The sequence below is a fragment of the Anguilla anguilla genome, chromosome 12, assembly GCF_013347855.1.
Source record: "Anguilla anguilla isolate fAngAng1 chromosome 12, fAngAng1.pri, whole genome shotgun sequence".
Classification (NCBI taxonomy): domain Eukaryota; kingdom Metazoa; phylum Chordata; class Actinopteri; order Anguilliformes; family Anguillidae; genus Anguilla; species Anguilla anguilla.
The window spans coordinates 19,062,834-19,090,619 of record NC_049212.1 but is presented as its reverse complement, the minus strand read 5'-3'; the positions used below and the strand labels follow the sequence as shown (position 1 = coordinate 19,090,619).

Here is a 27,786-nt window from a genome sequence, read left to right as displayed (position 1 = left end):
TCAAAACCACCAATACCAAAACTCCGCCAGGCGGCAATGTCGAGCATTGTATAGTTTTTAGGAAAGAAATATCTAATTCATTACATATATGTATGGAATACTTTTAAAATCAGTGTGTAAGTAACCTTATAGTCTTTGGTTATAATATAAACATTTTAAAATCATGATTGACTGCACAGGGTCTTTAAATTTTACATTTTGTTATTTCGTGTAACAGAGCTTGTGTGTTCATTCATCTCCTACGTTCTCAGTGTTCTAGTGTGACTTTCACTACATTAACTGAAGCTCTGTGGGAGAAAGATGGAAATAAATGCACAGACATACTCAGTCAAGCATAAGGCAAATGAAAAGTATTTAATTATTTCTGGGAATATCACATACATGAGAATGTCTGGATGAAACGTAAAAACAGAAATTCATGACCGTTTTTTCACTAATTTCCCCATAACATTATTCCTTGTATTCTTTTCTGGTTTTATTAAAATGATATAGCATTTGGGAGCAAATATGCAAAACAGTAAACCAAATGTTGAAGACAGAATAGCAAATATTTCAACTGCAACAGTGTACTTTCCTGGTGAACTAACATATGCTGGTATGAATGTCAGCCATACAGCACAGAAAATGAGCATGCTGAAAGTAATTAACTTTGCCTCATTGAAATTGTCAGGCAATTTCCTGGCTAAAAAGGCCAACACTAAGCACACTGCTGAGAGAAGACCTATGTATCCAAGGACTGCATAAAATGCTGTTTCTGAGCCCGTGTTGCATTCTAGGATGATCTTTTTGTCATCCTGCTTAAATATTCTATCTGGGAAAGGAGGGTTGAGTGTGAGCCAGAGCACACAGATGCAGATTTGCACAGTGGTGCACGAGAAAACTATGATCCGCTGCTGCACTGGGCCAAACTTCCTGGCCATGTTATTGTTGGGAAGTGTTGCTCTGAAGGCAGTGACCACCACTATCGTTTTTCCCAGTACACAGGAGATGCAGAGTGCAAACGTGATACCGAAGGCTGTGTGGCGCAGCATACAGGACCAGATTGTGGGCTCCCCGATGAAGGTGAGTGGGCACAGGAAGCAAAGCAGCAGAGAGAAGAGCAACAGGAAGCTCAGCTCAGAGTTGTTAGCCTTCACAATGGGTGTGGTTTTAAAGTTAAAGAAGACCACTATAGTTGCAAATGCCAAACAAACCCCAGACAGGGATACCACTGTAAGTGCAATTCCCATGCTGTCATTGTAAGACAGAAACTCTATGTCTTTAGGTATACACTGGTCCTTTGCTTTGTTTGACCAGTACTCCAGTGGACATGGAACGCAGTCAGTTGCACCTGCACAAACAACAGGCAAGGTTTACTGTATCTTTACACCAGATCAGGGAAACCATAATCACAAGCCTTTTTCAAATACATTCTCATTTTGTTACTCCCATTAACCATTACCCAGATTTAAATAATTTAATATTCCAAATTATTACTAAGGATTCTTACTGTACCTGTTGTGTTGGCTATTGTTCCATCTGCACACGGAATGCAGTCGAAGCAGCAGGTGGGCTTGCCTTTCATTTGAGCTTTCCTGGAGCCTGTGGGGCAGATTTCTGTGCATACTGCTTTAGGAATCTGTCATAAGGAAATTAAACAGTTATTTTATTTAGGTACAATATTGTAGTAAATTCATGAATCATCATAATTACTACCATTATGAGCCTCCTTGAATTTTTTTTATCTGATAGTTTGCCAAAAGTTCAGTGCTTTTTTGATGGCATGACAAATATCGGCTTGTGTTGTGTTGCCAAAGCAGATGTTATGTAATTAAAACTATGCAATATGGATGATAGATTTTGGATTAGTTAAAAAAAGTCGAAAATGACAGTCGGTGATGTTAGCTGTTTGTGTGTTGTGTGTGTGCATGTATGTGTGCGCACGTGTGTATGACAGGGTCATTCATTGTCCCTTGGACTGTGGCAAGTGTACACAAATTGTGCTGCTAGTATGCAGCAATCTTTGTTTTCCCCTAATAAGAAGGGTACGTTATCTGCATCAGGCGTGCTGTTGAATTGGGGATCTGGGTTTTTTTTTGGGGGGGGGGGGGGGATGTCACATTTTTAGTTTTATTCAGTTTTATTGTCCGGGCTCAGGTCTGGCCTGTACTGGTCAAGGAGATTTAGGCTTTGCTGTAACCCCTGTTCAGTGAGAGACAGCAGAACTAGCTCATATGCCTAGAAGAGGCATTTCATTTCTGAATTTCTGAGTTTCAAAATTTGGATGCGAAGGGTGTAAATATGATTGGTTGTATGGTGATTTGATAAAAACCCAATCTGACTTCTACTCAAGACATTGTGTTTAGTAAATGTATACTACAAACAGCTTTCCTCAGATTACTGTTCACACAGATGCCTCAGTAATTGTTTGGGTCAAATTTATCTCAATTTCTGAATATTGCTTTTATAAATCAATGGTTTCAGATGTTGGGGAAGTAACCAACATTCAGAACCAATTTAAATAATTTTAAGATGGTGTCAGGTCCAAGTGCTTTTTTAGATTTCAGTGTTTTGATTTTACCTTTTAGCTCCTGCTCAGTAATTGAGAAGTCCAATATCCTTAATAGCCTATTCAAGTTGCTATAATTTTTAAATTTATATTTCTTATCTCAGGATTTGCACCTCATTCCACTTTTTAAAAGTGTTTTTAAACGGCATGTTCAGATATCCCCATCTTACTTTGCTAATTCTTCATGTTGTAATCTCCCTCTCTCCTCTCTTTCTTTTTATTTTATTTTTTGTGACACTACGTGTTGTACTGATATTCAATGTAATGTTGTCCTGTATGTATGTGTTCAATTTCAGTTAAGTGAAATTAGAATGTAGATATCCATACCACTTTCCCTGTACTCCAGATGATGTTTTCCTCTTCAATAACCAGCTCATATCCATGTGCTGATGTTATGAAATGTCCCACTGTCACATGCTGTACCTCCCCATCTCTCAACTGCCAGTTGATGATTTCATATGAAGGAGGAGGGTCTCCATTTTCATCAAAGAACACAGCCTCCCCAAAGCTGTTTACAAAATTCACTCTCTTTAGGTGATCACTGACCTGGACAGTGTGAAAATGTACACAAACATCCATTAATTTGCCAGGTCTCCTGTGAAAGGACTGTGTGGCTACTTTACTTGGATAAATAAATAAAGAAATAAAGACTTAGCTAAAGTGAAATTTTGAAAAACATTGTGTAGACTTACATGCCTGGGCTCAATTTGTGAAGTATTGATGCACACTTTCCTCTGATATTTTTCACTCTCATTCATGCAAAATATCAAATTATGAAGAGCATGTGCAATGGCATACACTGCCTTGTTTACATTATATGACACTCGTAGTTGTGTTATATTGAAGAAAGCATGTGCTGGATCCAATTTCTCATCTTCTGTGCATGGTTTGCTTCTGGGCAGTGTATGAGTAGATGTAGAGGACTCTCTTGTCAAACCTGAGTCACAGCCCACAATGGTTTTCCAGAAATCCCTCACAAAAGGATCCTGTTGAACAGCTAAGGGATTTATGTTCACAAGAAAGTCTTTTAGTTTAGGCATTGCCATTTTGCGGGTTGCAAATCCAATCGCACCACCAAACGAGTGGAAAATCTCAATGGTAGATGGTTTTGCTGCCGTTATCCAGGCTTCACTTGCTATCCACTGGATACCTGTGATGTTTTGCATTACAAGTTCTTGCATCAGAGGATACAGGTCACCTTCTGGAGTGAATGCAAGAATCACTCTCACTGTTGACTGTTTAATTGTCTGAACGACTTCTAGTATTTTACTCCTTGGATATGTTCTTAAAACTGTTCCGATAAATGCAATGCAAACTCCAAACTTTTTTACTTCCTCTGTGAATGACAGGATCCCATTTCGTCCATAATCATTGTCAGCTTGAATAGCTCCTATCCATGACCATCCAAAGCGTTTGACAAGAGATGCTAAAGCTTTGGCTTGATGGTAATCACTTGGAATTGTGCGGAAAAATGTAGGATACTTAAGTTTGTCGCTCAGACAAGCACATGTTGAGAAGTAACTGACCTAATAGAATATATAAACATCAATAAAATGATGTTTTAAATGTGACACATTTATTAATGTCTGATTTTTCAGTTTATCAAAGGCATAATTATATTGCCAAAATGATTGCCAGCAGAAATTGAATTTACTTGCATTGCTTGAATTTGTGTTGTAATAATTGGATACCATGAAGGCCAAATTCAAATTATTGCAATTCAAATTCAATTTCTGCTGACACAAATTTCTGCCCACACACAAATAAAACTGAAGACCTATTATAGAACTGCTTTCAGCTTTGACCTTTTTTCTTATCTAGGTTCTGTGATCACTGCACAATTAATTAAAATTAATTTGTCATTGAAACTATATAACTGGCAATGTCAGATGCTCCTGTTGACCATTGTCAGCATCACCATTCCTCCCAGCTGTCATGCTCCTAATTTACTTATTCATTTTCGGGACCTCACCAAAATGTATAGTTTTAAAACACAAACTATGAAGCAGGGCTGGATCTAGTGGGGCATTAATTAAGCTAGATACAAAAGCATGCAATGGATAACTTAGAAAAAATCTTTAGACTCTAACTTTTTATTGTGAATGCTGCTTAATTTCCTGCTGAAAACTGTCCTTAGGTCCAGTGTTGTAGCTTTCAATGACTGACAGCAAGGTATATCCAGTCCCACTGTGCCACTTGCATACACTCAGCCATGCTTTGGAGACTTTAAACAAATGGATAAATACTTGTAAATATTGAATTTTGCTTCTAGACATAGTCCCTTTTCCCATTTCAGGGGACCAAAAGTATCTGGACAATTGCCTGATCAACTGTTTTTTGGCCAACTGTGTGTTGTTGCATCATTACCGCACTGCATATAATACACACCGTAGCATACAACAAAAAAAAGACTGTATGGCGCAGACTGTGACCTGAATTAAAAAGTTTCCCCTCAAAATCTGTAACTGCTCCTAATCAGAGTAGTCTAAAACCAGGACTGGTCGGATTAGTAGAGGAAGATATTAGATCAATGCAGTATTCTTTTCTTAATTAAAGGTATCTGTTTTTTTGAGCTGATAAACCATGTTCAGGTTCAGGTTAGCTATAAATAGAGGAAATATTTTCTGACTGGCTGCTGTGCAGAAATACAGGAAGCCGTAGTTAGATTCATTTTAATGCACGCACCCATCTGAATTTGTTATCGCGTGCAAGGATGCATCACATAGTTAGAATAAAACTTTTTTGCAGGATCTTTTTAAGGCAATTAAACTTTGAAAAAATATCAGATATCAAAACAAACAGATATGTTTTGACCTTAGTGCTTCTTTTATGGATCTATTATCCTGTAGTTAGTTTATGCTTTAAAACTATTCATTTTGGCAAGATCCTGAAAATGAATTAGTGAACTGGGAGCCTGACAACCGGGAGGAACGGCAATGCTGACAGTGGTCTACAGGTGCATCTGATGTTGCTAGTATTCAGGCTATGCAAATACAATGGGGTCAGTTCCACAAAATTACTTATGTTTTAAAAGGGTGAAATATCACTTTATGGATCAAGACCATTGCCGTTAAATTCAATCTGGCTCTTACATGCAGCAGCAAGACTTTACCATTGGTACACTGAATGGTCCAAGGGTTCCGGCAGCCGCTACAGATCGAGATGATCCTGCTTCTCCAATAACTGCAGATATGGGAGGACGGCATTCAGCTGCTGATTTTGTCTCCTCTCGTCCGCTTACCAGAGAGAGAGCAGCTCGTAATGTGTTTGTTGGAGAGCCACAGGAGTCAAAAATCGCATATCCCAAGGTGATGTTTGGGAGCAAGCTCTGGTCCTCGTTGATTTCTTTTATCGTAAACATCATCACTTGTGCCCAACGATAGGCTCGCAAATCGAAACTGTTGAAAATGCACAGGACTTCATGAGAGATTTTACATGATCAAAGGGTTAAGAGAAAGCAGTTAAAGAAAAGGTGCTGATTCCTTTTGAGTTTAAATCTGGCTTACTGTTAATCAGGCTCTTACCTAGCACAGTTCCCTCCATGAGGTTCTTTTTGAAATGAGTTATTGCGATCCTCTTCTTTATTGAACACTGGAAAAATCCCTCCGAGCATGATATCACCCTGTTTGAATATGCTTTGCATTTCAAAATTCCCCCACCGCTTGCAGGCAAAATCACCCTCTACTTCTACCTTGAGGAACAAAAACATGCATAGTAAGCTTCCATGTAGCCTTGCCATTGTACTCTTGTACTTTTTGTAGAACTAAGGGTTTTGTCTCATTTTATAAGGCAGCTCAGTCCTCAGGATGCTTCTGTGGAATTATGGGTGAAGGTGTAGCTTCTGGAAAACAAGCTTGTAAAAAAAAATTGTATTTCCCTGAGGGGCTTAGCAGTGCTGTTGTGGCATAATCCAACAAAGTAAATAACAGATTCACTGGAGAGCATATAATAAAATTCATATACTGAACCCTGTTTAATGCCTCAATAACTAAAGAAAAATATACATAGGGTATATGATATATGCAAACTGATATATAATTTGTATTGTATCCTTTTTTTGTTTAAAACACAGTTTTAACCTCGCTAGAGTGGCTATTTTGAGAACTGTAGCAACCTCCTTAATTTTGTTTAAATAAATAATTTACCAGTTAGTGAATAGTTTATAATGGATATTTGGTAATAATTTGTCAATTTGTTTTCTTACCTTTGGTTTGAAAACTATGTATGCTGTATGTCATGCGAATCAACGGTTTTATGATTCTGTATCATTTTTATATTAATTTAGACAAAGTTTTTATCTCTGCCAGATTCTGAGTAGCCAGTTATAATATAGAAAAATACTTGCAAAATATAGAAACGGAATTCATTATGGGAAATGGGCAGTTTATGAGCTCACTTCTGTAGTGAGAAGTAGTACCAAACTGTTTGGTAGATAACTAATAATACTTCTCTGCAAGCACTATCACAATCACTACCATAAATTCTGACTAAAGTTTATTATTTTTATGTCTGCATACAAATGTGGTAATGCAAAGAACAGTGTCAATTGTAAATTAATCCAGTTGTTACAGTACAAGAGAGAAAATATATGCTTGGATTTTTTTTTTGCACCAATTTAGGCAGTGTCGGTATTGAGCTCCTTCTCATCACCAAATTCAACTTTTCATTAAAGTTTAATCTTGAAAATGGCAATAATAGCAAGCTTGCGACAACATCCTCATTCTCCTCATTAGTTGCTGCATCCGCTGTCATGGTGCAATTAGCTAGTACAGCTTTACTGTGGGAGCCAGGGAGTCAGCAAGTGTGATAAAGAGACGGTTATCAGTTGCAGAACACCTGATTGGATCAGAATTATGTAAATGTAGGTTGTTCATAATACAGTGTAATCATGTTTTGTATTGTTGGAAAGCCGATGTCATTAGGAACAAGTTTGTGTCTCAGCTACAATGGTTAACCCATTATGATATGCTTACAGAGATGCCGCAAGCAGGATCATTTTTGTACTGTTTTGTCATGATTATGTCTTTATTTGTGTCTTTATCTCCTTATATAGAAGGGGTTTTCCTTGTATATAAGGAGAGACGTGGTTTGGTTTGCGGACGTGAAACACGGTCTCCTGCGCATCACATGCATATAGCCATTTCCCCACTCAGATTTTGCACAATTGTATATTGTCATTATTACTGCAAACACTGAATGATAAACTGCATTCATTTTAACCTGACATTCCTTGTTGAAAATCAACATCGCACACCTAGCAGTTTAAGGTCCTAACATACACATAGAATTCAGGATTTCTGCATCCCGTAGTCACACATCTATACACTAGTGTTGTAGCAAGATACACAGTTGTATTTATGTATGCTACACAAGCCAAAGACACATCGGCATCTAATACCTAAAATAGATAGTGATTCCTATTGATCCACAGTACTGGCTCTTTCTATGAATAACTGTTGTTATTTGCGGAGGGGTTTCTTACAGTTGGTGACCACAACGTGACAAGACATAGTAGTGTTATTATAACAATAATTATCACCACTCATATCAAGGGCATCTTCAACCGTGAGAAGGTTAGTGTGATGTAACAGTCAAATTCTAGAACAGTTTGTGCACACGCAGAAAAAAATACACAATGCGGTTTTGGTATATCTCCTCTTTAGTAGGGGAGGTGTACCCTGCGCTCTGTTTGATAGGTTTGTGCATACTGGTGCGTACACAAGAAGTACATGAGTTGTCCTGACCGAATTGTGTTTATGGTTGTCTAAGCTTTGGTTAAAGTGTTAATCCTTAAAGGTGTGATGTCTTGTGGTCATAACAGTTAATTTTCATACTCCAAATCCCAGAATTCAATTGGAAATTAAGCTACACCCCCAAATAAAGGGGCATGCTTTGCTTAGGGTTGTATGCTAGGTGCGCACCGAGTGATTCATTTTCTTAGACGATAAACCAGTGGTAGCATATTTTGGAGAAAAAAGACTGCCTTAAGATCATCAACAATGTTGTCCGACATTAATACTGAACAACATATCAAATCAAAACACATTTTAAAGACAAAGTGTCTATGGAAGTGGTTGAATTTGACACATTTTGTCATACATCAGTCGATACGGGAGCTAACATTAGAAAACAATGTAAGACTGTAAGACTTCAGTAAAAATTAAATACTAGGGGCCATTATATTCCAGATTGCTCATACAGGGAAGAAAATATGAAAAATTCTCCAGTACTGAAGCAATATACTATTCTTGTGACCTTCAGCTGCCAAATGTCACAACAATGAATGAAGGAGAATAAACCCAACTTTTTATCACTATGTTAAATAATTTGGAGATTTGAATGAGGATGGAACTTCTCTGGTAAAGAATTAGACAGGTGTGATCATGCTTGTGTGTATGCACTTGTGTGTGCGTGCTTGTGTGTATTTTTGGTTGAGGTAGCACATTCCTGGGATCTTAGCTCCTGTGGCAGAAGGGAAGAGGTTATGTGAAGCTTTGTGAGAACAGATGATTCCAGCAGTGGCAGCTCACTGGCATGTCAGTGGAAAGGAGTTACTTCCTCTTGCACAGTCATTGACATCTCATTGTCTGTCATATTGTCACTTCACACATCATGTACCTGATGCTTTTTTCTTATTTGCATTACGTTATTTCTTGTAAAAGTTTGTGTCCATTGAATTGTCTCCTACCTTCACAGTGTTCTAGTGTGACTGTTATTATTTGGTTACATTAACTGAGGCTCAGTGGGAGAAAGATCGCACATACATACTAAGTCAGGGTCAATATTTTAATTCTTTCTGGGACAATCATGTACATGAGAATGTTTGGGCAAATTACAAAAACGATGTTTATAATCGTTTTGTCCTTAATTTCCCCATAACATTATTCCTTGTATTCTTTTCTGGTTTTATTAAAATTATATAGCATTTGGGAGCAAATATGCAAAACAGTAAACCAAATGTTGAGGACAGAATAGCAAATATTTCAACTGCAACAGTGTACTTTCCTGGTGAGCTAACATATGCTGGTATGAATGTTAGCCATACAGTACAGAAAATGAGCATGCTGAAAGTAATGAACTTTGCCTCATTGAAATTGTCAGGCAATTTCCTGGCTAAAAAGGCCAACACTAAGCACACTGCTGAGAGAAGACCTATGTATCCAAGGACTGCATAAAATGCTGTTTCTGAGCCCGTGTTGCATTCTAGGATGATCTTTTTGTCATCCTGTTTGAATGTTCTATCTGGGAAAGGGGGGTTGAGTGTGAGCCAGAGCACACAGATGCAGATTTGCACAGTGGTGCACGAGAAAACTATGATCCGCTGCTGCACTGGGCCAAACTTCCTGGCCATGTTATTGTTGGGAAGTGTTGCTCTGAAGGCAGTGACCACCACTATCGTTTTTCCCAATACACAGGAGATGCAGAGTGCAAACGTGATACCGAAGGCTGTGTGGCGCAGCATACAGGACCAGATTGTGGGCTCCCCGATGAAGGTGAGTGGGCACAGGAAGCAAAGCAGCAGAGAGAAGAGCAACAGGAAGCTCAGCTCAGAGTTGTTAGCCTTCACAATGGGTGTGGTTTTAAAGTTAAAGAAGACCACTATAGTTGCAAATGCCAAACAAACCCCAGACAGGGATACCACTGTAAGTGCAATTCCCATGCCGTCATTGTAAGACAGAAACTCTATGTTTTTAGGTATACACTGGTCCTTTGCTTTGTTTGACCAGTACTCCAGTGGACATGGAATGCAGTCAGTTGCACCTACGCAAACAACAGGCAAGGTTTACTGTAACTTTACACCAGATTAGGGAAACCATAATCACAAGCCTTTTTCAAATACATTCTAATTTTGTTACTCCCATAAAATAATCAGACCTATAATTTGATTTGATTTTTTTTTAGCAAAGTTGATGTCATTTCTCAAGTTCCCACCCACTTCTGCATTCTCTTTAAACCTCGTTTCATTACTTTAGTATACTCCAAATGGACAGCTAAACCCCCTAGCTGTGTATCACCTGCAAATTTAAGTAATATCCTACTAATAAAGCACTAACAATGTAAGTTAATGCAACCAGAGGAAACAAGAGATCCTTGTGAGACAACACTTTCCATAATGTATGGGACATACTGTGAATATCTTGGTCAGACAACATTTTTACTTAAAGTTTAAAAATATATAGTTTTTTACATGGCTGGTGTCACATTGTTTTCCCTACTGGCATTCGTTACTTTGAAGAAGAAAAATATCAACAGCATGCTGTAATATTTGGATTATTCTAAATTATTACTAAGGATTCTTACTGTACCTGTTGTGTTGGCTATTGTTCCATCTGCACACGGAATGCAGTCAAAGCAGCAGGTGGGCTTGCCTTTCATTTGAGCTTTCCTGGAGCCTGTGGGGCAGATTTCTGTGCATACTGCTTTAGGAATCTGTCATAAGGAAATTAAACACTTATTTCATTTAGATACAGTATTGCAGTAAATTCATGAATGTCATCATAAATCCCACCAATATGAAAGCCTCCTCTCATTATTTTAAGTGATAGTTTGCCCAAAGTTAATGTATCAGTTTTTCCCCTTTCAGTACAATATAATATGCATACAAAGAGGAGTTATTTTGTGAATTTGCTGTCTACACCAACAGCAAATCAACTAGTGGCCTTTCTCTCTCTCTCTCTCTCTCTCTCTCTCTCTCTCTCTCTCTATTATTATTATTATTATTATTATTATATATATATATATATATTTTTTTTTTTTTTTTTTTTTTTGTGATGCCATATGTTGTATTGATAAGCAATGTGCTGTGTTGGCTTGTGACTGTCTTCAAAGTTTTTTGCTGCTGTCTTGGCCAGGTCACACTTGCTAATAAGATTATGAATCTCAATGTATTTTTGCATTTAAATTAAAGTGTTAGCATTTAAACATCTGACATGTGGTAGTATGCTGAGGATTACTTTCTTCTAACCAAGTAAATCAGCCATCTGATTCATTTGGAAGTTTGCAATGATGATTTGATGTGATAATACTATTTTTCATGGTAGTTTCATAAACCGCATAAAATAAATTAAAGAAATCCACTTTTCTGCCTACTATTAAAATAGCATCAACATTATGTATGTGTTCAATTTCAGATGAGTGAAATTGGAATGTAGGTGTCTGTACCACTTTCCCTGTACTCCAGATGATGTTTTCCTCTTCAATAACCAGCTCATATCCATGTGCTGATGTTATGAAATGTCCCACTGTCACATGCTGTACCTCCCCATCTCTCAACTGCCAGTTGATGATTTCATATGAAGGAGGAGGGTCTCCATTTTCATCAAAGAACACAGCCTCCCCAAAGCTGTTTACAAAATTCACTGTCTTTAGGTGATCACTGACCTGAACAATTTGAAAATGTACACAAACATCCATTAATTAATTGGGTCTCCTGTGAAAAAGACAATTTTGTCTGTGTAGTTTCACTTGGATGGATAAATAAGTAAAACACACAAATAAATAAACACACACTTAGCTACTGATATTTTGAAAAACATTGTGTAGACTTACCTGCCTGGGCTTAATTTGTGAAGTATTGATGCACACTTTTCTCTGATTTTTTTCACTCTCATTCAAACAAAATATAAAATTATGAAGGGCATGTGCAATGGCATACACTGCTTTGTATACATTATATGACACTCGTAGTTGTGTTACATTGAAGAAAACATGTGCTGGATCCAGTTTCTCATCTCCTGTGCATAATTTGCTTTTGGCCAATATATGAGTCGATGTAGAGGACTCTCTTGTCAAACCTGAGTCACAGCCCACAATGGTTTTCCAGAAATCCCTCACAAAAGGATCCTGTTGAACAGCTAAGGGATTTATGTTCACAAGGAAGTCTTTTAGTTTAGGCATTGCCATTTTGCGGGTTGCAAATCCAATCGCACCACCAAACGAGTGGAAAATCTCAATGGTAGATGGTCTTGCTGCAGTTATCCAGGCTTCACTTGCTATCCACTGGATACCTGTGATGTTTTGCATTACAAGTTCTTGCATCAGAGGATACAAGTCACCTTCTGGGACAAATGCAAGAATCACTCTCACTGTCGACTGTTTAATTGTCTCCACCACTTCCAGTATTTTACTCCTTGGATATGTTCTTAAAACTGTTCCAATAAATGCGATGCAAACTCCAAACTTTTTTACTTCCTCTGTGAATGATAGGATCCCATTTCGTCCATAATCATTGTCAGCTTGAATAGCTCCTATCCATGACCATCCAAAGCGTTTGACAAGAGATGCTAAAGCTTTGGCTTGATGGTAATCACTTGGAATTGTGCGGAAAAATGTAGGATACTTAAGTTTGTCACTCAGACATGCACACGTTGAGAAGTAACTGACCTAATAGAATATATAAACATCAATAAAATGAAGTTTTAAATGTGAAACATTTATTAATGTCAGTTTATCAAAGGCACTATTACATTACCAGAAATTAGTGGCAGCAGAAATGGTAATATTTAAACTAATCTAATGTTATGTAATTGCTTAACTTGTATTTAGAATTGTATTTTGTTTTTGTTGTTTTTTTATATTAATTTTATTCAATTTCTTGAATTGCTACTTCACTATTAGACATTGAATGTAATTGTAATTTAATTTGGTCTTCAATATTTAAAATTTTCACTTAATTTCAAGTTCAGCACACTTCTAAATTCGGTTCTTGCAATTCAGTTTCAATTTTGTTTAACACACATCTGGGCAAAGTTTTTGTCAAACTGCCGACAGTAGTTAGAACCTTAAGTATCCCCAATATTTTTTCGATCCTCTTTTGGTATTACACTGGTATATGGAGGAAAATTGATGCCAGCAATTTTTAAGCATGGGTGACCACAGACTGAACGCACTGGTAGGCTACGTAAAGCTCAGTGATTCTAGCCACAATTAGACCTCTGGTTTTTGGCTGCTTGTTTGAATTTGCACATATTTTCTACCAATATGTGCTTAGCACTTGTTAATCAAAGCTGCTGCAGTCAATGAAAATGCCCTAGTTATTACAATTGTTTAAGAAAGATTTTTGGAACTTCATGAATATAATGAATTCATATATTATTTATATTTCTTTTTATAATGAACTATTATAAAATATTCAGAATGTACATTGTTTTAATGACAGGAACAAACCGGTACAGCCTGTGGTTATAATTCTTACAACAAATATATGTTTAATGGAGCTACAGTAGAATATCAGGTAATCACTAATAGTAAATTGTTAATGATACCCTTAAAATAAATATCGCTAAACTAAGTTAAAGAAAAATCTGCAATTATCTGGGTCAGACTTCAAATGGGTATGCTCAATATTCTAAATTTCTTAAACTATATTTTGGTAGATAAAGCTTTCAAATACAAACCAGAAGCTGAAAACCAGTAGTCTTATTGTGGCTAGCTTCGTGGAGCTTACCTGTGAGTGAGTTCTGTGGTCATCCATGGTTAAAGACTGTTGGTATCAAGATCCATTACATGCACTGTGTGCCATCACAATACTTAGAGAACAGAATAAATATTGTTGAGGTTTAAGGTACTCACCGCTGTTTGCAGTTTGATTAAATTTTTGCTTGTTTGTTTTCTTACCAGTAAATTTAAATTGAATTGTAAGAACTGAATTTGAAAATGTGTTTGAAGTTTGAATTTTTAACTTGAAATTTAAAGCAAAAATTGAATGCAATGAAGATCAAAATAAAATTAGTGTAATTCATATTTAAGTCCTGTTATATACCAAAACACTTAACACATTACAGAACAGATTTAAGCTTGTACATTTTTCCTTATCAAGGTTCTGTGGTCACTACACTTTCAAATAATTGTATATGAAATTGCAATGGTATCAGACTTGTTTAAATGTGTTATTTAATCTGAAGGATAAGAAACTATTACAGTAGAATTCAATCTGGTTCTCTCATGCAACACACGCGGCAGTAAGACTTTACCATTGGTACACCGAATGGTCCAAGTGTTCCAGCAGCTGCTGCAGATTGAGACGATCCTGATTCTGCAATAACTGCACATATGGGAGGACGGCATTCAGCTGCTGATTTAGTCCCCTCTTGTCCGCTTACCAGAGTAAGAGCAGCTCGTAATGTGTTTGTTGGGGAGGCACATGAGTCAAAAATTGCATATCCCAAGGTGATGTTTGGGAGCAAGCTCTGGTCCTCATTGATTTCTTTTATCGTAAACATCATCACTTGTGCCCAGCGATAGGCTCGCAAGTCAAATCTGTAGAAAATATACAGAACTTTATGGGAGATTTAACATGAACAAAGGGTTAAGCAGTGTTAAGCAGGCTCTTACCCAACACAATTCCCTCCATGTGGTTCTTTTTGAAATACGACATTGAGACTCTCTTCTTTGTTGAACAGTGGAAAAATTGCTCCGAGCATGATATCACCCTGTTTGAATATGCTTGGCATTCCAAAATTGCCCAACAGCTTGCAAGCAAAATCACCCTCTGCTTCTATCTTGAGGAATAAAATCATGCATAATAAGCTTTCATGTAACTTTGCCATTGTGCCCATCAGCTTTTTTGGAGAACTGAGTGGTTTTTCTCTCATTTATATGGCAGCTCAATCCTCAGGATGCTTGTGTGTAATTTTAGGTGAAGGTGTAGCTTCTGGAAAACAAGCTTAATGTATTTCCCTGATGGGCTTAGCAGTGCTGTTGCGGCATAATCTAACAAAGTAAACAACAGATTCGCTGGAGAGCATGTATTAAACAAAATTCATATCCTGAACCCGGTTTAATACCAACAATAACTGTAAAGAAGAAAATTATTTTGTATTATGCAAACTGATACGTAATTTGTTTTGTCTTCTTTTGTTTGTTTAGAAACACCTGTTTTAACCTTACTAGACTTGACTAGTTTGAGAATTGTAGCACCGTAATTATTTCATTTAAATCAGTAATTTCCCTGTTAGTGGTTAGTTTTGAAAGGGTATTTTGTATTGTTTTACCTGTTTGTTTTATCCAACTTGCTGTGGGTTTTCAGTGCCACCTGTAGTGTTGTTGTTCACGCTCAAAATTAAATTACGGTATGTTATGAGAAGGGTACAGTTTTCAGATTTTTAGGATCATTTTCTGATTCATTTAGACCTTTAAGTCTAGATATCACTATTTGATTCTGAGTAGCTAGTCATAATTTTTTAAAAATCTTGCAAAACATGGAAAGGGATCATAATCAGGATGGGATATTGGCAGCTTGTGAGTTGGCTAATAGTCAAAAATAATATTCAATGTATTTGTTTCACATAGTAATGTCTAAAATGTATGCTCCATTAATTGTTGTGTTGATTATATTTGTTTAAGTGTATTTAAGTGTATATTTAAGTCCAGTGATGGCTTGATGTGTTAATGTATTGATATTATACGCAAACATTTTGACTGAACAGACATTCAATCATGCATTTGGACAAATTCATGTGCGAAAAACCAAATGTTTTCTTTATTCATAAACACCTTTGATTGCTACAATACAATACAATTGATTGAACTGCAGAATATTGATAATCATAAACAGGATTGTACAAAGCACAGCCTAGCCTACTGTTTCATTTTGCAACCTACATTAGTCTACATCTTTTTTTTTGTGATGAAACAAGCTTCACTTTCCATTCATAGCTTACAAATAATTCAGAGCAAGCTAATAAATGATTCTCATTTTAACACTTGTTTTCAGCTAGATCTGAGAGTAAATATTTTGAAATAAGCCTCTGATTGGGATGGCAGATATGCCATCCGCTGAATTATGTCCTGGCAGGGCAGGCCCCATACCTATACAGCACCGAGAGTTTGGGACATTTCACGGCTTCCTACAGAAATAAGCACAATGACCACAGACTCCCAGCCCTTAAGAACATCAACTTCTGTACCCTCTGATCTCATGTAAACACACAGAACACATGTCCACACAATAAAGCCCCAAACCTGGGTTAATTGGCTTTTTTCCTACTTTTCCCTGCTGATTTTGCCATCACAAATGAATTAGTGCCACGGTGAATAATTTTCCGCAAGAGACATTCAGCTACGTCTGCCAATCAACATCTGATCAAAGTAGTCTGATGAAATTAGCCAACTGCAGATTACTCTGATACGCATATAAATGGACATATACAGAAGTGCACAAATGATGCTATTTCAGCAATAGAACATGTTTTTAAAAGTTTATTTTATTTTATTTTAAAAGCTTCATCTTTGTTTTGTGTGTAAGCTAGCTTGCTTAGAAACTAATGTGTCAAATAGTGCAAATAGTACTTACAAAGTACTACAAGTTTGAATGGGTGAAACTGAACACAAACCTGCCATGCTTCAACATTTGACATGAATGCCATTCTACACAATACGAGTTTTACCATGTTTTAGCAATGTTGATGTTAACTAAAATTATTTCAATCCAAAGTATCCAAAACCAAAATCTTCTGTAGCCTTCAGCAAACCGTTTGAGAAATATATTTTCTTTGTTTGGATTACTTTGCAAAAGTAATCCTTTTTTTATTATTTGCAAAACATTTTGAGCGGTGTATGCTTATTATGGAAAAATAAGAATATTGAAAAACATTGAAATATTTAAACTTTTGCTTTCATTGCTTTCAAAATTAGCTAAATGTGCAATATATAGGAGTTACAGGAACATATTTGACTTGCAGTCAGATTAACAGAGCTGCACCTGGCCAATTACGCTACATGGTTGACTTACAAGACATCAGAGAAAATGGGAGACAAAGGATTGGGGGGTAAAGGTGTTATAGGGTTTCAGGTCATTTAAAAGGAATTGTTTCCTGTCCTGGCAAGGAAAACTCAAGGTTTAAATAAGAATGTTCATTTACAAAAGAGGTGCATTACTCTGTAATAATTATGTGCTTTTTGTTGGCAGACGTTGCACCTGGCTGTGTGGACCAGATTGTTGATGCCACAAAAAGAACTCACTTCTGATCCAAATAGTAAGCAGTTTATTTTTTTTTTCTGGTTATGAAACATGTGAGGTTGGGAACTGTTGATCACAGCAACTACCAGTGCGTAGTCTCTAGTACCCAGTTCTCTCTTCTACTCTTTAGGCTAAAACTCCAAGTTCAATTGTGACTAAAGGAATCTTTCAATAATCGATAATTATGAATCTTACAAAATTACGATTTGCTCAATGCAATAACAAAACAAGTACTTTCAATATCTTCTCAACAAGAGAAAATATGATAGACAAATCATAGAAGACATCAGAGGAAATGGCAAACAAAAGATTTGGGGGGGGGGTTAGAGGTGTTATAGAGTTTCAGGTAATTGTAAAGGAACAGTACGGCACCTCATTTCCTGTTTTGTCAAAGAAAACTCAAGACAAAGGTTTAAATAATAATGTTCATAATATTATTATGTACTTTGTGTTAGTGGAAGGTACACCTGGCTGTGTGGATCAGATTGTTCACATTTCAAAAAAGAAGTCTCTTCCAGTTCAAATAATGAACATTTTGTTTATTTTTCTGGTCATGACAGGTCATGGTCTGGTCATGAGGTTGGGTACTGTTGATCACAGCAGCTAAGGGTGTGTTGTCTCTAGTTCCCTGTTATCTTATACACTCTTTAAGGTAAAAGTCCAAGTGCTATAGCTATTTGGAGTTATAAAATGCAGATAAGTCCAATTCAATAACAAAACAAACTACAAGTGCTTTGAACATCCTCTCACCAGGAGAAATATAATCACAAACAAATCATACATTGCTGTAGCATAAATTTTAAAATGCTAAAAATACCATAAAATGTTCTCTTACTGAGACAAACTAAATGATGATCGAAAACAAGGATTTCAGAGTACAAAACTGCTGTTATAGCTATTTGAATTTGAATTAAAATAGTGGACAATTTTATGGGCAAACATTTTGGCTCTGAAGCCTTATGACTCTTTTCAAAGGTAAAGCTTGAACTACACAACAATTTTACAAAATATGAATGGTGGATTCACACTGGAAATTAAATGAATAAAACATCACAAGCACAAAGTATAATTTTTGTAATGATTGTGTATATAACAATCATCTTTTGTAAGCTTTCAAAATATCCCAAATCTGTATTATGAGTAGAAATACATCATTTCTGATTTCATAGCCGTCCGTCACATGTAGTACCGGGATAAATATATGTAGAATACCTACGTAGTTGACATGTTGACAGTACTTTAAAGGTGTACTATGCAGGATTTTTACCTTCAAAATATTATAAAATAACCATGCTAATGCATATCTATGATGCACTGGCAATATCTTTACACACTTTTGTCAAATTCATTCACCTTTACCAGTATTTGTTATTCTAAAATGTGTTTGGGATGTTTCTGGCTGTGGCACTCTCCTGTGTGGGGAGGGGTGGGTGTGGCTGCAGAGCCTGTGGTTTGGGATCAGATCTCAGTGGAGTGTTTGTTGATAGCTAGCAAGCCAATGCAATGGCCTAGATACAGTGAAGCAAAAGGACAAGCCGACTGGGCTCGTTCAAGAACTAGAGTTAACCTTGGAATTGCTTTTCCTCAGTGGCATCACCTGAAGTTTGCCAAGAGGATGAAAAGTGATGCAGAGTTGGCTTGTTTTCTGTTGGACCTGTAGATAATGTTGCCTCTAGCTATCCAGCTAGGGTCATCAGACAAGCCAGAACATCCGTTTTCAAATTATTGGCACATATCCAGTTTGTGGTTTTACTGGTAGTTTCTAATGAATTTGTGTGTCATTGACTTGGTCAGGTAGCCAACTTGAGGTGGGTAGGTGGGGTTGGAGATGGAGGAGGAGACTTTGTTTGATTGTAAACAAGACCTCAGCAAAGCTTTTTTAAAAAATCCTGCATAGTGTGCCTTTAATGAGGCACAACAGATGTGGTTCCATGTAGCATAGCACAGTTGGTTTAGTGGATAGTACTGTCACCTCATATCTCCCTGTGTCCAAATGTTCTGTCCATCCCCAGTCCGATAACAGAATTTATAGAACATGCAACTGACCTACTTGTATACTAAAAAAGGCCTGCGCTCATTTGAAGCTAGAGAGCTTTAGAAGGCATCTTACCCATCAAATGCTTCCTTGAATTAAATTCAGGCTTGAATATAATAATATAACACTTGGGCACAAAAATACAAAACAGCAAGCCAAAGCTGGATGCTAAAATTGCAAATATTTCCACAGCTACAGTGAACTTTCCAGGGGAGCTGACATAAGCTGGTATAAAGGTGATCCAGACTGCACAGAATATGAGCATGCTGAATGTGATAAATTTGGCTTCATTGAAGTTATCAGGCAGCTTACGAGCCAGAAAAGCTAAAACAAAGCACAATATAGAGAGGAACCCAATATAACCCAGCACTGCCCAGAACCCCACTGCTGATCCTACATCACATTCTAGAATGATCTTTTCTTTGTAGTGCTTCATGTTTTTGTTGGGGAATGGAGGGGATATTGTCAACCAAAGCACACAAATAAGAACCTGTATGAGAGTGAAAGCAAGAACACTCAGTCTCTGCTGCAGAGGCCCAAACCACTTCATCACATTACTGCCTGGAAGTGTAGCCCTGAAGGCCATTAACACCACTATTGTTTTCCCCAGAACACAGGAGATGCAGAGAACAAAGGTGATCCCAAACGCAGTGTGGCGCAGCATACAGGACCACTCAGAGGGCCGACCGATGAAGGTAAGAGAGCAAAGGAAACACAGTTTCAATGAAAAGAGCAGCAGGAAACTCAGCTCTGAGTTGTTGGCTTTCACAATCGGCGTGTCTTTGAAAAGGAGAAACACAGTTGATGCAACAAATGCTAAAACAGCACCAAGACAAGCAAACCCAACAAGGAATATTCCCATGATTTCTTCATATGACAGGTACTCAATGGCTTTTAAAACACATTGGCTTCTGTTTTCATTGGACCAGTATTCTGGTGGACATTTCATGCAGTCAATGGAGTCTGGAAAGAGGAAAGTGACACATTAAAAAATTGTAAAGGCATACTGGAGTCTGCTGTTTGCCCTAGGCCCTGCTTCAGGTAAGTGGGAAATGTTAGAGAAGTTTTTTCGATTATTTATGGACATTTTAACATTCAATTTTATGGTGGACAATTGTGACAAATGAAAACAAGTAATCACTAAATACAAAAAAAAAATTGCGAAAGAACACACTCCTTAAACATTGCAATACATTAATTTCAGTTTTCAGCCTATCAGCTCACCTGTTTGGTTACTTATTTCTCCATCAGCACATTCTATGCAATCAAAGCAGCACACAGGTTTTCTTTTGTTTATGGCTTTTCGGCTTCCAGGTGGGCAGCTCTCTGTGCAGACTGACTGCGGTACCTTTCAGAGATACAACACTGATAGTGGTTATCCATAGACTGAAGCTATGTCAGAGCTATAGAATGGTTTAAAGTTGTCATTTCTCACTTCTCCATGGATTAATATCAATATAGAAAATTAAATGAAATGGTATGCTGTAATCGTTTGTTTATTGTCATTCTGAGTAACATGTAACATGGTGTTGATTACTGTTAAAACAAGCACCTTAATTGTAAATCACTGGTAGTCTGTGTGTTTTTAATATGCAGCCTTTCATCTTAGTGTGGCCCTTAAGTTAAATTTTCCTTCAGTTTAATCATTATTTCTGATAATTATACAAATGTAAATGAATGCTGTCAGTATGACACTATATCATTTTCATCTGGATTTTCTTTGGTCTTAGAGCAGGTAAGAGTTGGCTAAGCCAACTGAAACACAGAACAGTATATTGTTATTGTTTTTCCAGAGTGACTTTTATTACACCTATATATTTTTCATCAGAAAAATAATTCTAAGCTATATTGTATTACCTTGTCTTGCTGTCCAGTCCAAACAATGCCGACATTTTCTTTCATTTTAAACATCTGCCCATCTGACAATGATGCATCATATTTACCCACGTTAACAATGTTTAGGGACCCCTCAACACCTATCTGCCAATTCACTAAGTCATACATTGCCACTGAGTCACCATTTTCATTAAAATAAACCTTGTCTCCTGACTGGGTGGTAAAATTAACTGTCTTCAGTTGCTGGAGAACCTACGGAAGGACAGTATTGTTACATTTATCAGTGAAGCAACGTTTTGAGTATGATGCAAGTTAAGAAAATATTTCCTGATCCACAAAATCCATTAACTTATAAATTTCTGTGGTGTACATGCATTGCTTTGTAATTTTACTTTGAAAATACTTTGTATCTGACAGTATGCTTGTCTCACCTGCCAAGGCTGAACGTCACTCTTACTGAGACAGTTCTTTCCAGTGCTGGGATTTGTTCCATTGTGGCACTGTAGCAGATTGTGAATGGCATGTGCCACAGCATATACGGCCTTGTAAACGTTATTTACCGTTCTGGACTCTGACATGTCAGTGTAATCATTAGTGATGGTCCTTAAATCTTCAGAGCCACTGCACAACTTAAATTTGTCAGACCCGTCAGAGACAGAAAGGCTGCAGTCAAACATCGTCTCCCAGAAGGTTCTGAGGAATATGCTGTCAGGGGCGTCAGAGGGCCGCAGACTCAGTAAGAACTCTGTCAGGCCGGGGATGTGAGACTCAGTGATGGCAAATCCCATGGCTCCCTGCAGGAGCTCTGCTCTCCCCTCAGTTAATAGATCTCCACTTGTAATCCAGGCCTCGCTGCCGATCCACTGGATATTTGTGAGATTCATCCCCTCCATGCTCTCTAAGAAATGGCGAAAGTATGACTTAGACATGAAGGCTAAAACCACTGTGGAAGTGGAGCTTTTTATTGTCTGTGCAATTTCACAAATTTGATTCTTTGAGTAAGTTCTGCTGAATCGCTGAAGGTACTCCACACAGATGCCCTCCTTTTTTGCCTCCCTGATAAATGCAGCTGATCCCTCTTCAGAATATGTCCCCACACTGAAAACCACTCCCACCCAGGTCCATCCAAAGTGTTTCATGAGCTGCACCAGTGCAATGATCTGAAAGTAGTCACTGGGCACTGTTCTGAAAAAGGTGGAGTATACATTCTTGTTGCTCAGACATTCGCAGGTTGCAAGGTGGCTGATCTGTGCAAAAAAGGAAAAGTGAAAATAGCATGAAGGCCAGTGTTTATTTTCAAATTAAAAAAAACTAACAGTTGCTGTACAGAACTTGATTGAACTGAGTGTGACTTTAACCCTTTAACTGACACACCAAGAAAACTACAATATAAAAAAATAGTTCCTTCTTTTTATTTACTTATTTTTTATTATTATTGACCAGTCAATACATGGCATTTGAACTATGACCTACAACCAGTCAGTTGAGTTGCCCTTTGATGGTCATGAGAAGAGACATGACATTTTCAACAACATATGTGGGTCAAAATGGTGTGGTCTACTGCTTGGTTGAGTTTGTCCTACTAAAGAGTTTCTGCAGTTACTGTGTTCCACTTTGGAAATATATAAACATTCTCAGCATATTAACCACAGGGAATGAAAAAGAGGCAGAAAGAGACCAGAAGTAGAGTTACTGTACAGTGGTGCATAATTGGCGGTGTAGTTTTTCAGTGAATATTCAGTATGGTAGGTTGTGTATGAATCAGAACTAAACGTATACAGGAGTGAAATAGTTCCTCACCAGTGGTATGTTAAAGGGGTTGATGATCTTGCTGATTTCACCACTGGGCCCAGATGAGGAGTGTCCAATGAGGGCTTGCACTCTAGGAAAGGTGCAGCTCTTTTCTAGCTGATTTTCCTGCAGCCCTGTGAGAGCTGCCAGTGTTGCTCTTAGCAGGTTTAGGGTTCCACAGCCGTTATAGATCCTGTATCCCAGTGTGATTCCTGGGAGCAGCTCAGGGTTTCTGTTGATCTCCTCAATGGTGAAAATCACTGTCCGTGCAAACTTTAACTCTCTGTAATTACGTCTAGAAAAAAAAAAATCAGGTCTTATATATTAGACATAATGTTTTACACATGAATAAATAACATGATTTAAATTGTTTATATATTTATTTGTGCATAAAATATTGAAATTATTTGACTGTATATTGAAAATGAGTACCATACGAAAAGCAGAGCCCTGTAAAACGAACAATATTACTGTATGAACACAAATGCATGCATGGTTGTTTTATATCATTTTTACTTTATCTTACATATGTATTTTGTAAATGTAATAAGAGAACTTACATTTCATTTGTATATGCCAAAGACTTACCGTTTGCATCCTCCCTTTGTTGGTTTTATGGTAAAATCATCTGTTTCAATTATGTTTGAACTATCAAGTGAGAAAATGCCTCCTATTATGACATCTCCATGTTTTGATAGTTCTGGGTTTTGAATAGGACCCAACAACCTACAAAAGGGCTTTTGTGCCCTTGTCAAAAGAGCGAACAAAACAAGTCTGAGCAGTTTCATCTCCTTATCACAGAAGTCCTGGCAAATACTGACTGCTTTTATAGCTTCTTAATGAATATGTAAATATATCAGGATCCAGTTCATACCACTGACTAATTCTCAAAGGTATATTAACTGTTTCCACATGATCTGTGCGCGATGTCTGCACCTGCTCTGATTTAATTATCACAAGAAAATTATGTTGTATATTTTTTTTTAACCAATTCACAAAGGAAAACCTATTGTTCTTACAAGACCTATAGGAAGCCAATGGCTGCACATAAGGGAAAAACTTTGCTGTCGGGGGCCAAAACACTTCATTAGATACTGTAAATGTGGGTGACTAGACATCATTGTTTGAATCTAAGTTGGAGAACAGACTAGGTGAAACCTTGGACTGTTAGCATTTTCAGTGGGAAAAAATGGAACACTGAAGACATGCTACCTAATTTGTCATTTGGATATGCCAATAGCTGTGTCTGAAATCGCTCGCTTGTTTATTCATTTCCTGTTACCCTTACTGAACACACTCATTGAGCTGTATTTCGTAAACTCTACTATATCAAAAAAGACCACTGCAATTTTCTGCATGCACTGAAACCTGAGAATTACATAGCTGTGTCTGCCATTTGTACAGTTCTGAGATATAAAGCTTTGAAGTTCTTGTCAGTTCCTTGGTTTTATCACTTAGGACTACACAAAAATGTCAGTTAGAACTCTATAATTCCCACATTACAACACAGTAATTTCTCTGGCATCTCACTGAGCTGCCTTTGCCCGAACTCTACTATATCAAAAGCAGCCCCTGTGATTTCACTCACACACTGCATATCACTCGCCCTCTCTCTCTGTCACACACAAACATGTGTACACATAAACACAGAAGCATGCACAAACACCCACACACACACACAGTGGCCACTTTATTAGGTACACTTTTCCTGTACTGGGTAGGACCCCTTTCTGCCTCCAGAACAGCCTGAATTATTTGCAGCATGGACTCAGCACAGAGCTGGAAATTAGGGAATTGAGTGACGTGACAGCATCACAGTTTCTTCTGATTTGTCAGCCACACATTCATGCTACGAACATCCCATTCAACCTCATCCCAATGGTGCTGTATAGGATTGAGACCTGGGAACGTGGAGACCATTGGAGTAAACTGAATTCTCTGTCATGTTTATGGAACCAGCTTGAGATGATGAGTGCTTTGTGACATGGCACATTGTCATTCTGGATGTATCCATTTGAAAACGGACTGTAGCTATAAAGGGAAGCACATGGTCAGCAATAATGCTTTGGTATGCTGTGCCATTCAAATGGTATTAAGGCGCTTAATGTGTGCTCAGAAAACATTCCCCACACCATTACACCACCACCTGCATCTTGCACCATTAACAGGAAGCAAGTTGGATTCATGGATTCATGCTGTTTATGCCAAATTCACCCCACGATCTGCATGTCGCAGCTGAAATCAATATTCATCAGACCAGGCTACTTGTTTCCAATCTTCAATCATCCAGTTTTGGTGCTAATGTGCCAACTGTAGCCTCATATTCCTGTTCTTAGCTGAGAGAAGTGGAGCCCGGTGTGGTCTTCTGCTGTAGCCCATCCACTCCGGAGTTTGACGTGTTGTGCATTCAGAAATCCCTTCTAAATGCCACTATTGTAAACAGCTGTTATTTGAGCATTTGAGACCTTTCTATTAGTTTGAATGAGCCTGCCCATTCTCCTCTGACCTCTCTCATTAACAAGGTGTTTTGCACAGAGAACTACAACTCACTGCTGATGTTTTTATTTATTGCACTACTCTCTGTAAACTCGAGAACAGTGGTAACCAACACTGTTCCTGAAGATCTACCATCCTGTAGGTTTTCACTTCAACCATAACAAAGCACACCTCATTTAAAAGTTAACGATTTCATTGAGCTGTTAATTGGTAGAATCATGTGTGCCAAATTACAACTACTGTTGTCATTATTTAGTTATAGCATAGCGCGTTAAAGATACATTACATTACATTACATTCATTTGGCAGACGCTTTTATCCAAAGCGACGTACAAAAAGTGCATTTTCATGATCGTAGACAACTGCTGAACACGGGTTCAGTAAGGTACAATTACTTATTTTGTACAGCTATTTCTAGCCGAGAACAATGAACACTATCCTGGTCTAACATCTGCAAAGCCAAACTAGGCAGAAGAATAAGCTACAGTATTAGGACAAATACAATTTACCAAGAAGTGCAGGGATGGGGATATTCAGCAGCAGATTTGATGAGAAGTTAAAAGTATACTATATAGGATTTTGCAGCCCTTTTAGAGTCTGTGTTCATGAACCCCTCTCACACCTCCTTAGACCTCAACCGCACCCACACCTCTGTTGAGGACACACCCACGAGCACTACAAGCAAAATGTCAAGTGAAGAGGTGAGGTAGTATTGCAAAAAGCATTTTTACCAACATGAATGATTCCATATCTATGATAACAGTAATTATGCAGTGCAATGATCTCTACACTGAGTGCACAGCGTGGGGACATCGTACGGTAGCTGTAACTGACCCTTATTTTTGGCCTAGTATAGTCAACAAGGCAGCACTTTAATGTTTAGTTACTTTCAGTTTCTTCTCTCTTAAGAATGCTTTCGTATTCGTGACTTTTTTGGAATTGCATTATTAGGCCTTTAATTTGAAATTAACATCCCGGTAATCGGTGTAGATGCAAAAGTTGAGACTAACAGTAAATTAGGAAAAAACAGGGTGGGAAAACTATTTCCAAACAAAGCGCATTTCTTTTAATTGTTTTGCACCTGGCTGATATTTGCACAAGGCTTGTAATTGTTTCGTTTCATATTGTGATTAATATTGCATGACATTGTAGCTTTATTGTATAGTTTTGGTAGATTTGTAAGCAAGTGTTTGTTACCTAACAAGGCCACGATTTTAGCTCATTTGCATCGCCAACGTAGGTGCGCGTCGTTCACAAGTGATTAACATTCATTGTATTCATTCACTTCGCTAGCTCTGTGGGTTTGTTAAATGTTGAACTGTTAAAATCCGTATTGCAGTAAATAATTCTAAGCATGTGTAAAAGCTAACTTACATACGAGCATTACATGTAAGCTATAATTTCTAATGATATTTCTTGTATCATTATAAATATGATGTTTCTATGCTAACTGTGGTTTATTTAAAGAGTTTGCATGAGGTAAATAGGCTTACCTACATCAATCAGAGATTGTCATTGAGTTCAGACAAAAATAGTTGGAATTCAGGAGTGAAATGTAAACAGTGATTCATTCGCATTGTATGGTTTACACATGATTTTGGCTATCGAGAGCAGTTTTTAAAAGATATTTTCAAATGAGAAATCCTGCATAGTATGCCTTTAAAACTGGCCCATAACAAATATGTAGGCAATGTTTTTAATTCTGAAGAAAGAAAATAAAATAAAAATATTGGAACAACTTACTCTTATTGATGAGATTTGTTCAAACTCAATTTTTGAAAAAGTGATAGTCCAGCTCTGCACCTCCTGCAAAAGAGCATCTTGTGAGAAACATCTCCTTCTCCTGGTCTTCCATTGAAGTTGTAGAATGTATTGGCATCGTGGTTTGTTATGCATGTGGCTGTATGAACATGTCAAAATAACACTATGCTGGGTCAATATAAGTTGAGTGTCTCAATGGATTTTTGACAATCAGAATTTAGTAGAAAGATTGATGAAAATAAAGAGTAGGTAGCAATAGCATGCAAACCTGTTACGAGTTTCATGGAGAAGCATGCTTTCAAGGATCTCCAACACTGTATTTCAGAGCAGTGAACTGTGGGATAAAGTGAATTGTCTGCA

General features: G+C 37.5%; 2 protein-coding genes across 4 annotated transcripts; both read right to left on the bottom strand.

The window, feature by feature from the left end:
• Positions 1-335: 335 nt before the first annotated feature.
• Positions 336-15,098, bottom strand: LOC118209448 (extracellular calcium-sensing receptor). Of its 3 annotated transcripts, XM_035384761.1 has the most exons (7): positions 10,855-10,934; positions 6,073-6,239; positions 5,661-5,946; positions 3,241-4,074; positions 2,876-3,094; positions 1,495-1,618; positions 336-1,330 (listed from the first exon to the last, which is right to left on the bottom strand). In XM_035384761.1, the coding sequence occupies exons 2-7, from the start codon at positions 6,189-6,191 to the stop codon at positions 417-419; spliced, it is 2,496 nt and encodes an 831-aa protein (XP_035240652.1). In that variant the 5' UTR covers positions 6,192-6,239; positions 10,855-10,934; the 3' UTR covers positions 336-416. The 3 variants fall into 3 exon arrangements, with proteins under 3 accessions (XP_035240652.1, XP_035240653.1, XP_035240651.1); XM_035384760.1 differs by lacking the exons at positions 336-1,330; positions 1,495-1,618; positions 2,876-3,094; ... (1 more) ...; positions 5,661-5,946; positions 6,073-6,239 and adding exons at positions 9,327-10,309; positions 11,711-11,929; positions 12,098-12,931; positions 14,521-14,806; positions 14,882-15,098 and having other exon boundaries at positions 10,855-10,978; XM_035384762.1 differs by lacking the exons at positions 6,073-6,239; positions 10,855-10,934 and having other exon boundaries at positions 5,641-5,885.
• A 2,813-nt stretch (positions 15,099-17,911) lies between these two features.
• Positions 17,912-23,957, bottom strand: LOC118209350 (extracellular calcium-sensing receptor-like). Its single transcript, XM_035384596.1, has 6 exons — positions 23,758-23,957; positions 23,179-23,464; positions 21,810-22,625; positions 21,400-21,630; positions 20,767-20,890; positions 17,912-20,505 (listed from the first exon to the last, which is right to left on the bottom strand). Exons 1-6 carry the CDS (start codon positions 23,955-23,957, stop codon positions 19,592-19,594), a joined length of 2,571 nt encoding a protein of 856 aa, XP_035240487.1. The 3' UTR covers positions 17,912-19,591.
• Positions 23,958-27,786: the final 3,829 nt, after the last annotated feature.

Coding starts and splice junctions, on each gene's coding strand:
- LOC118209350 (XM_035384596.1), bottom strand. CDS start 23,957: ATGAAACTGCTCAGACTTGTTTTGTTCGCTCTTTTGACAAGGGCACAA. Junction 21,631..21,809: donor GTGACGTTCAGCCTTGGCAG/GTGAGACAAGCA, acceptor GTCCTTCCGTAG/GTTCTCCAGCAACTGAAGAC. Junction 20,891..21,399: donor GGACTGGACAGCAAGACAAG/GTAATACAATAT, acceptor TATCTCTGAAAG/GTACCGCAGTCAGTCTGCAC.
- LOC118209448 (XM_035384760.1), bottom strand. CDS start 15,096: ATGGCAAAGTTACATGAAAGCTTATTATGCATGATTTTATTCCTCAAG. Junction 12,932..14,520: donor GACCATTCGGTGTACCAATG/GTAAAGTCTTAC, acceptor ATATTCTATTAG/GTCAGTTACTTCTCAACGTG. Junction 10,310..10,854: donor AACAATAGCCAACACAACAG/GTACAGTAAGAA, acceptor TTGTTTGCGTAG/GTGCAACTGACTGCATTCCA.